The 10798-nt window shown below is 50.8% G+C and overlaps 1 protein-coding gene across 11 annotated transcripts in view; it reads left to right on the forward strand.

Annotated features, from left to right (window-relative positions):
- ImpL2 (Ecdysone-inducible gene L2) overlaps nucleotides 1-10064 on the forward strand; it is an 80678-nt gene extending 70614 nt beyond the window's left edge. For 8 of the 11 annotated variants that reach the window (XM_089578809.1, XM_089578811.1, XM_089578807.1 and 5 more), the window contains exons 2-8: nucleotides 604-771; nucleotides 1801-1837; nucleotides 1935-2107; nucleotides 5547-5787; nucleotides 6350-6516; nucleotides 7129-7251; nucleotides 7714-10064. In XM_089578809.1, the coding sequence (XP_089434935.1) occupies nucleotides 664-771; nucleotides 1801-1837; nucleotides 1935-2107; nucleotides 5547-5787; nucleotides 6350-6516; nucleotides 7129-7251; nucleotides 7714-7728 (864 nt within the window). In that variant the 5' untranslated portion in view covers nucleotides 604-663 and the 3' untranslated portion in view covers nucleotides 7729-10064. The remainder of the gene's footprint in view (nucleotides 1-603; nucleotides 772-1800; nucleotides 1838-1934; nucleotides 2108-5546; nucleotides 5788-6349; nucleotides 6517-7128; nucleotides 7252-7713) is intronic. The other 3 variants (XM_089578804.1, XM_089578806.1, XM_089578805.1) reach the window with 3 other exon arrangements.
- The last annotated feature ends 734 nt before the right edge of the window (nucleotides 10065-10798 follow it).

Raw genomic sequence — 10798 nt, forward strand, 5'->3', positions numbered from 1 at the left:
CCTGCTGAAAATAGCTGATCAGTTTTGACCAGGTTCGCAAACCATGGAAACAGGAGGACGTTGGGAGAGACCTTCCCACCTTCAATGAATTCAACTCGGCTGCTGATGTTGGTGCTGATAATGACGAAACTGGGGCAAGCGTATATATGTTCCGAATGGTTGCAAATTGGATACTAACGGGGCTACTAATCCAGCCTGGACCAGGAGGTCCTCAAACATTCTACTTATCTCTGTGAGTTCAGACTCTGATTTCAGCAATAGCGTCCCGTTTGTCTGTGCGCGCTGGACAGTGAAGTACGGACACACCTTTATTTGCTGGATCAAGCATTATGGCTGTTTCTTTCTATTCATGGCCGGCTAAGAAGAGACCAAGCGACATATATTTATTTGTTGACGAATAAGCCCGAGCGCTGCGTAAGCACACTGCACAGAAATATCTACGGTCAGAGGTCCGCGTTCTTCGTGTCGCGACGCTGGATGACACGTTGTTGCGAACATCCTTCGCTTTGTTTTCCTCCGTCTCCCTTCTTGTTCTTGATGCGGACCCCTTTTGGAGCTGTTGCGGGTGGCGCGAGTGACCGGGGCCCCCGTCTCTGAACGCAGGAAGCGTGCCTCCGAGTCTTGAGCGTCCAGACGCCTGTCGTGCGGATCCCGGCGAACGGAATGCGCCCGCGAACTGCGAGCCTCATCAGCGTCCTGGTGCTGCTGCTGCCTGCCGTCCTGGGCAGGTCGCTGGTCGGCCAAGGGGCCCGGCAGCGTAACGCCGTCGGGGTGAGTTCGCTTCTGGATCCACCGAGAGCACCCCCTCGGACGGGTGGTTCTTTTCGGCATGTGTGCTAGTCTAGAACGCATAGTGCATTCTTCTTTCCACGGTCGTGGTCGCCATCGCGATTGGCTTGAATTGGTGCGATGAAAATTTCGCGCTCGTACTACTGTAGATCAAGGAAAGCGAACGCAGGGCAAGGTGCGTGACGCTGCACTAAGCAAAAGGCTATATGGCGCCACGTGCGGTCATAGAGCGTAGGGCCTTTTTATATCGGGGCGACTTCGTGCACTCGAAGCTTTCAGCATGCGAAGAAAGCCGCGACCGCTTAGCGCCGTGCGCACTGCTCATTCTGTGAGCACGAGGCCGAGCTTACGGTAAAGATATGAATGAAAGTTTCAATCAGCTATCCCGCCTTCAATCGTTGACAAGTGCTGTCTTTCAAGAGCCACAGGAATGTAGCGGAAGATAAAGACGAGAGAAGAGAAAAGAAAGCCCCCCCTCCCCATTTTCTGCGAACACTGAGTGCGTTCTTATCGCGTTCTAGAGGATAGGCCCACAGCTGTTGAAGCTCCCGGTGTTCTTGGTCCCTTTTCTTTGACTGATAAAAACCGCATGTACTTGCGCCGGTTTATGTCACCGGAGCCGCGAAACGAAGCCTGACGTTTCGTGGAAAGCGGCTTGCGCTTATTAAAGGTCGCATGCGCGTCGCCATTGCGACATGCCTTTAGGAGCTCATGACTCCGTTCTGGACAGGTTCATCGCATCGCAAGAAATGCGGCCTTGGTTTCTGAGAAGAGGGCTTAAGCAACCCCCCTCCCCCCCCCCCCCCCCCCAAAAAAAAAAAAAGAAAAAGGAGATGAAACGCACCACTTGAGGGGAATGAGGAAAAACGAATGTGCGAATGTCGCACTTCTTGCGATGATGGAAACGCTAACTGCGTACGAAATGAGACCGCGCGCATGAAAGTGACAACGCTGTGCGCCGATGCGCTGGAAACTGCCGGAAAGTAATGAATTTGACTCTTCTTTTTGCAGTTGTTCGTGTCGAAGGCACAGCGAGGCTCTCGAGCAGGTAAGTGTCATAAGTCTGCTCATTCTCGAGTGACGCCATGCCGCGCGTGGGCGTCAAAGGGTCGATAGTTCCTGACTAAGCGATTGCGCCGCCGCAGGTTCTGGGAGCAACTTTTTGCGCAAGTCGCACCTGAAGCTTCGCAACGCCCCTCCTGACGTGATGACCGTCGCCGAGTCGGAGTCGCTGGTGATCGAATGCGAAGCCGGAGGCAACCCTCCGCCCACCATACACTGGCTCAAGAACGGACTCCGCATCGGACAGGTGAGCGCTGTACGTTTTTGAGTATATGGTTTTCAAGTCTTGCAATCATAGATCAGGTGCCACTCACACTCCTTATGAGCGCACACAGCTGAATTGTGACCTTTATTCCCAGCATGAAGCAGACACACACCTCACGTTCCTCCAATAGTATCGGTCATCAAATGTATAAACTGCATCAGTGAGCTATGAAACACCGGCCTTCCTTAGAGCGTTTTACTGCAATTGGCGCGCTTTTATGTGTTTATCTTTGGTCGGTCTTTTTTTCCAGACCTCCATACATAGCAACCGTTCCGATAAACCTTACTTGTGCTCGGTTAGCGTGCATAGATTGTAATTATCGGCCGCAAAAAAAAAAAAAGAAAGAGTATAAAGCGTGCCTTGTGCAATTGCGGTCGGTGTAGCATTCTGCCCCAGGGGCAGGATATACGGACTATCCGCCATTGCCTGCGCGGTTTCTGCACGTCTTCACACAGCGCGACCTCGGGGATGCCCCGAGATTGGCTCGCCGCGGGACCGTGGCGCGGTCGTGTGTGTTCATTCAACCCCCAGCAGCTGTGGCGGCTGCGACTCGGGAGGACATTGGCGGAGCGATAGCGGCGGACACTGGCAGCGCTATCGCGATGGAGACCGCACGTGCTTCGCGCCCCTCCCTCTCACTCCGGCGCACTGTTCGTTTCTAGGTTAATCTGGCGGGTATACGTGGCCGAGGGCACGGGATGCCCGGCCCTCTTCGGCAGCGCTGCTCTCCACGCCTCCGGGGCGTCTCGAGCACGTCGACACCGGATTCATATTAATCGCACCGCATAGGCGTTCGCGGGGTAACCGATTGCCCCTCTCCCATTGCCCGCACCCTAATCATGATTACGAAGCTCTATAGTCTGGCACCCGGAAGAATTCCCTCTAAACGCCGATATCTGCTACGGGGGCATCCTGGAGGAAGTCCGAATGATGTCATTTGGAGCTCACGGCAGGAAAAGCCTCAGCGATTCCCTGTGAAGGGTGCATGGGTCTCCGCTCATGCGGAAAGAAGCTGCGGACCGTCACATTTTTCTAAACACACATTAATTTGTACTCCCGTTTAGATGAGACTAGCGAGATTCAAAGCCGCTGCTTTTGTAATTTTTGCCTTTCCTTTTTTTTCCATTTAGCCGTTTCGTTGTCCGTTCTCCGTGGTGGTTCAATTACTGCCCCAGGCTGCTCTGTGGGTCGCCCGAACAGCGCCGCTTCGATTTCACTTTGCAGTGAAAGAAAAAAAAAAAATCAATTGCCGTTCGTAGCAGCCAACGAAGCGGCGACTCAGATGTCGCTTAATTAAAAAAAAAAAGTACAGTTTGATTTCTGGCTTAAAATGAGAATATGCCGGCATTTCGTTTCCGCTCAAAATGTCGAGGACAAATACAGCTGCAAAGCAAGGCCCCGTGGCCGTTGCGAGCAAGGAATGAAAGCTTACCTAGCAGTTCCTATTCCTGTGCCGCACTGGTATTGTAATCTTTTTCTTTGCTCTTTGTACGGTTTTGCGCGACATTTCCTTTTCGTAAGGCTTAACTGCAGCCCTGTTACTTTAAGCGCTCAAGCACGCCATTCAAACTTCTCAAAAGCGTTTCAGCTTGATTTCCCGACAGTATTGTTCTCTTCGCATCTTGAGGCTCAAGCTCAGAGCGGCATGCGTGAAGCAGCTACTAGACTTCGTTTGTACCCGCTTTCAACAATGCTGCGAAGGCTAATCGCAAGCGAAAATTGGACTCCGCTCGACGCTTCCGGGATCTCGGATTTCTATCGTGAGAAAATTAAATTATATTGCATTCAAATGGCACTCCAGGTCTATTCGTATAATTGAGCTGGTTGCTCCGTTTTGAACGTGGCTTGCAGGGTAATAGTTTTCCTTGTTTTTATCTTTCAATAAAGGATTCATTCATTCATCTTAGAGCACGAATCACCGCTGCTTACTAAGATGAATCGCCCCACTGCGCTATTTACTGCACTATTAAGTTACTGCGCTATTATCACTGCTCGTGCCGAAACTTCCCATGGCCTTTGCCTCCGCGTGGGTGAGGTGAGGGCAGTGTCCGGTGTCCAAACTTCTGTTCCCACGTACGAGTAACGCGACAGGGGCAAGTCTGTTTTTCTCCGTTGAACGTAATTGATTGCCCACCGTCTGTTTCAGCAATTCGCGAGAAGAGCTACGCTTGAGAGCCGAGGCTGATCTCTGCCTTGGCTTTCGCTCTGCCCTTGACAGCGCCGATTGCGCCCGATTGCACCCGAGCAGCCATGTCACATCAAGCGCATTTTAAAGAAGAGAAAAAAAAAAACAACAACAGCAAAGAGGAGCGGGGGCGTTTTTTCGATTAAAACGTCAATTTCATGTGGAGAAGCCCACTGCGTGAGACATCACTGACTTCCAGTATTGGTGGCATAAAATGAGGTATAGAGCCTTTATGTACGCAGTTTTTACAATGCTCACGAAAAGCGATCAGCGTTTTTACTGCTCTTCCATGTCCGAGCCAGTAAGATCGTTCAGGCGCAAGCATTGGCGACCTTTTTCTATCGTGCTTGTGCATTTACAGACCTTATTCGAATAACTGTTTCGCAACGGGGTGTTTTAAAAAGCGAAAACAGATTTCTTTGCATGTGAGTACAAACTCGATTGAAGAGAAATAATCCACGGAGGCGCAATCGGGATGACCTTTCTGCGCCGGCGAACGTTTTATAAGCCCGTAGCAGGGCTGCAGAATCAAGTTAAGGGCCGTGCGCTTTTGGCATTGCTGTCGCATGAAGTGCTGTAATGAGATTTTTAAGTTTTAGGGTACAGAAACTCATCCCGATACGTGCAGATTTAAAGGTCAAGGATCGGGCGAGAGAAATAGCGTACATAGCGTCGTATGACCAGCTCAACAGAAGTTAAAATAATATGTACTCCCTAGCTCACTGCACGTTGCTCAATGCGAACGCAAATTTTGAGTTGGAGAATTTCTTTCGCGCTCATCGATTGCAATGTGTACAGTATTCTCCATTTCTGATTGGCACGGTCCATTCCACTTCGGGGGAAGGGGCGGCCCCTCGATTCTCATGCATAGTTCGCGCAGGTCAATAACACGGCGCTCTACCTTATCGGTTTTTATTTTTTAACGGCGTGTCTCTTTGGTATGCTTCAAGGCTCTGTATACTGGTTACCGCATTCTACGAGAATACCCCGCGAAAAATGCGCCAGGTTCGTCTTGTTCAAGTGCGACTTACGGCTGGCGTTTCGCGTCGGCTGCCTGGATTATTATCTCGCTGGCCGTCATGAACGGCCAATGATTGTGCGACGTATGCAGTCAGTCACGCTCTCACGTCAGGGTACAGTGGTCAGTATAGGACGGCAGCAGATTCCGTGAAAACAGCTTTTTTCCAGCCATTCTCGAGGAGTGGGGTGACGGAATGATGAGAGCGGTGTCGTTCGTTTGTGCAGGACCCGAGCGGTCCCGAGCGTACCGAGGAGGACGTGAACCCCGAGGGCGCGCCCATGCTGGGCCTCAGCTTCACCCGGTCGCGGCTGTTCATCGACTGCGCCTCCGCCCAGTACGACGAGGCCGAGTACACGTGCGTCGCCCAGAACCCCTACCACCGCATCAGCAAGAGCACCAAGGTCAAGGTCACCAAGATCGGATCCGCCCGCTCCAGCCCCATGTGCCTCGTCAAGAAATCCTTCGGTGAGTCATCCCGGAACTGCATGTCGACATGGGCTCCGGTTTATGGGTGTGGCGTATGCTCTGAGACTGCAGTGGCCTTCGCCAAACGCTGCCTGAGACACGCTGGTGGTGTCTTGAACGGTGGGCATGCGCCTGCTCGTACGCTCACTTAAATGTCAACCGAATAGCTGGCTGGCTTTCGGGGCCTCCATGCGGCCATACGATGGCTCGTCGAAGAAGTGCATCACAATCGAAAACAACACCCGTAAATTTAAAGCACCGAAAGATTTGCATTCACTGATGCACATTTTCGCATTCTCGTGCATCCTCTCCTTGGTATACCTTTGTCGTCAAAACACCCCACTGCATTCGGCAGTCGGAAATGCCTGAAAGTGCCTCGTTAGAAGAGATTTTCTACTTCAGCTAACTTAGCAGACTTGGTAAGCAGAGAACACAGGTGTTGCGTGGAGCGGGTGCAAGTTAACTGAATGACAGAAGCACCTCGCCTCGATCTCTTACGATGGCGTTCTCCGCCCTTGGTGTGATTACTTGCTCAACGGCGGCTGCTCTCTTCCGTTGCCAGCAGTTCCTCCCGGAGTGCCGGCCCGCATCACCATGTGGACGCATACCCGGCTCGAGCTGATGGGCAGCACCGTGCAGCTCTTCTGCCGTCCCGTTGGTTCGCCAAAGCCCTCCGTCTCCTGGTTCGGCCCCGACGACACTGAACTGCAGAACAGTGACAAGTACAAGGTGCGCTCCTCGTCTTGTCTTTGAACATCTCGATGGCAGAATATGTTTGATAGGAAGATTTGGTGCACGTTCTTTCGCATGCATCGATTTGAGTCTTTGAGGGTACGGATCCTACTTGCCCTCTTTCAAGAAGAGGACACATTGGAGTGCTTTCTCGCCTGAGGACCGCAAAAGTGACCATGTCCTTCTGGTGGCGGCAGCTTGCAAGCTATGACATTCTTTGGTGGCCGACACCCATTAGCGAACAAGCACATTTAACCCACCGGTCGTGGCCGTTTTCCTCCGTTATTGCGGAGATTTTTGGCGGACATCGATCCACTAACGCCCTCCAATTGTTTGTTTGCCGGCAACGGCGCAAACGGCTGTTTTGAAATGTCTCTCTGAGGCGCAAATAAGAGGCTGCACGCCGAAAGAGGGCAGAGTCTAGAATACATCCTGGTTCGTTCTGATGGTCTGAAGAAAAAGCGGTCTTGCGGCAGCGCACAGACGGAATGCTGCATATTGGCCTGCAGCAAAGTGATTTCACAAATGGCCTCTAGGCGGTTTAGTTCGCGGAATTCTGTGCAGCAGCCTAAGTGACCATTTCCGTCGTTCTTTTATTTTTGTGCGTAGGTCTTGGAAAACGGTGATCTCGAGATCCGAAATATTGCCTGGAATGACATGGGAGGCTACACGTGCGCCGCTGAGAACTCGCATGGAGTCGACCGGACATCGACCTTCCTTTATCCTACACTGGTAAGTGCACCCTATCGTCCCACTGTCGCGTCGGCATTGCAGGAATCGCGGCAGGCTCGGAAGCCTAGATATTGGTCTTCTTTCGGGACAGTGGGAGCTGCAGAGGAAGTTGCGCGTGCATGAAGCGAATAGAATAGGCTATAGAGGCTCGTACAGAGTGAATACCAAAGTATTTGACTACACGGAACAGGGAGCGAGTCACACAGAAGATTGGAATTTATGACTGCAGGAAGAAAAGTACATGGTTTAAAGCGTCATTCCGCTCACTGTTGTCATTCAGTTCCGTCTTAAGCAATGCAAAGGATCGGCACTGAGCTCATGACTCCTTTAGGCCCAAATTTTGGCTTATTTAGTACTACACTTTACTCTTACCTCTAACGCGTAACTTTTCCGTTGATCGCGATGTCTGTGCTGCGTACTTGTTTAACAGTGGACTAATACCTTCCCGTCTTCCCTCTGCAGCCGGACAAGGTGTAGAACCCTGTTCACCGCGGAGTCGCCGCTGCTTCCCGCATTGTGATGCGAGCTCGTCCTCCAACCTGGCTGGATTGTTGTAAATACTCTCGCCGAACATTCCAGTGGTGTCCGGGCCCACCCACCACACCCCGCCATGGCTTGCTGCCCTTCCGAGGCCCCCACCCATACCCCTCTATTTATTGTCGACCCCTCCACCCACCCTACACCACGTTTCATCAGCTGAACCGCCTCGCTTCGCGCCATGTTTCGCTGTGTAGACCCTTTCCGAAATCGTGCACCGATGGGCATCGCCACACTGTGCCGCCGGCTTCCCTACGGGAACTGTCTCGTTGGCTCGACCCAAGGTTGTGACCCAAGCGACCTCTCGGTCCCACCTCGTCCAAACAAGCAAAGTGAAATTGTCGACCCCACCTGCCCACGTTGAAGAAGAAGAGGACGAAGAAAATCTCTGCGCTCTTGATCGGTCTTTCAAGCTCTAGCGTAGCCAGGGAGCGTGCGGATTCCGTGGGTCTTGGAAGCTCTAAAGACTAAGCGGCCGAAGCTAATAGCTTTCATTATTTTCGTTTTATTTAAGGCGTGTTGATTTTCCCGTGTTTTTTTTTTACACCCGCCATGAAAGCAATCGTCATCGTTTATTTTTGTTTGTTTGCGAGATTTTTATATTTCCCTGAAATGGTTGCTTGGGAAACAGGGCAGGTGTCTGTGGCAGCAACTGCGGGGCTTGTTCGCGAGTGTAGTCAGACGCGTGACTGACGGCACGGCTTGTCTCCCTGGGCTATTTTTTTCTTTTTTTTCCAGGCGTTGTCGCCGGCTCCTGTTTTCACGCAACCTTTTCGGGCCCGTTTTGCGAGTAGAAGCGAGTGTTTCGTTATCTTCATGTTCCTAGAGTGAACTGCCACTTAGAGTTTACGAAGTGGGCGTGATTCCGTTCCCTCGAAGACTCAAGAGCACAATGGTTGGATGTATGGATAAGATAGGTGGATGGATGGAGAGCGCCCTTTTGAAATAGGGTGGTAGTGGGTGCCACGATGCTTTGTACAGATAGGTAATCAGCAGCACTCCCTTTTTATTGAGCTCATGACTGCAGTGACTTGGTCAATAATCTTTAAACTGTCTTCTTTGAATCCAACGTGCCAATTTCCTTCCCTCCCTAGCTAACCTACTCTATCACTCTCTTCGAACGATTCTGTAATCTCCTTTTACTTTTTTTTTGTTCCACTTTCTGCAAATTGACCACGACCTGTATGTTTATGACCCCCCAAAGCATTGCGGATCTATGAGTTAGCATCGTTTACTGGGGCCTGCACGGCCTTACAATGAATAGTATGCAGTTGCCTCTCTAGCCTCCGCCTGTATTCTGGTTAAAACGCCACTCAGGGGGAAACCAAGCAGTTCATGAGAACTGATAACATCACCATGAGAGCAAGTTTGTGGCTTCGCTTAAGTGGCGCAGTTTTTTTTCTTTTTATCATGAAATTTATTACAGTAAAAGGTTTCATGAACATCGACTCGCACCACAAAAACAATAGAAAGCTACTGTGGCGCTGTCGATTACTGCTGCGTATTGGGCGCGAATCCCATTCCCTGTGTGCGTTTTGCCTTTGAGGTCATAAATGAGATGTTTATATTGCCGTTAAGAAACTGTGGGGTGTGTGTACTGGCTGCATTTGAACGATACGTAGCCAGAAGTTGCAGTGCTGTGCTTTCGAGGGAACGGAAATATGCTGCGAGCGCTGCGTTGAGGATGTTTTGTCTGTTATGCTAAGTCATCTCACGCGTCACATCATTTGCGTCACAGTATTACGAGAGCCTTCGTTTGTTGTGTTCTACCTGCCCGCTCGAGCCTCGGCCGCGAACAGTGGGAGTCCTCCTTTCCCACATGTCTCCTCTCCCCCAGTTCCAAAGCGGCTGCGCCCCCTTGGTCTGGCGTGTGTTATCGCGTCTAAAGAGGCAGTAATGTAGGATCATGAACGGAATTATATTATGACGGGTTGAACGGATGCTCATAGCTTCGCTATTCCAGAGCATGTTTGTTTTATTTTATTTCGCGACAATGTTTACAACAGGGTAATCGCAGTTGTTACCTCGTCACGATACTTGTAGCGCGCTGTTGCCGTCGCTCCTGTGTGACCGATGTCTTTCAAGTTGCGGTCTATCGGCTATACATGTGTATGTGTATTTGCCAGCCTTGTGGCTGACTGTGAAAATTTCGGAAAGAGTCTAGTTTGGGCTTGATTCGAAGAAACTGGTGTACATACGTATAGGTGTCTAGCGACACAGCATCAGTGTTGTTGCGTCCAGTTCCGTTAATTAAAAGTTTGTATCTCGTACGTGTACACGTGGCCATTTCTTTCGTGCGCTATGCTCTGAGTCGGCATGCAGCGTGGTCTCACGCTAGCTCCCGTCGGAATTGTGAATGTGTTCATCAGGTGACCCCGAAGATGCAGTACTGCAGAGCCTCGCAGGTGTCATCCGAGAGACGTCCCAAACGTCCTTTCTGCAAGCCACGGTGCTTTGGGCACGGAACGGCCGTCTTTGGACGTTCTTATGCATGTTCTTATTATAGTATAAAAGGCGTTCGACGGACCGCGGCAAGGGCAGAGAAAGACGCACTGATCACCTTCTTTACTGCCAGCGTCCAACTAGACAGGTTAACCGCAACTCTGAGGTATGCTGGCGCCAACTGCGTGCTCCTTGGCTTACCTTCCCAATGCAAAATTGCTTCACTGTGATTATTCTCATCGCTTGGTTAGAGCGAGATCGAAAGGCAGCGGCGATGAGTAAGAAGCAGTGGCAAGGACCGAACCAGTGTATCAACCAAACAGAACACCTCAGGTTCAAGGAATAAAAAGAAAAGTGTACAAAGCGAACAGCTGGGGCATTAGTCAGAAAACTGCACGAGATAATGTTTTAAAAAGCTACAAAATTTTTGCTTTCATCTGTACTGCAAGTGCTGCAAATAACCGGGAGCAGAGCTAATCATACTTGCGAGCTTGACATGGCTGCAGACTTCTTGCGCTTGGTTTGTCATAAATTACTACGGAAGTATAACTCATGGAGAAATCATGTG

The sequence above is a fragment of the Amblyomma mixtum genome, chromosome 3 (genome assembly GCF_055824585.1).
Source record: "Amblyomma mixtum isolate Tamu chromosome 3, ASM5582458v1, whole genome shotgun sequence".
NCBI classification, from domain to species: Eukaryota; Metazoa; Arthropoda; class Arachnida; order Ixodida; family Ixodidae; genus Amblyomma; species Amblyomma mixtum.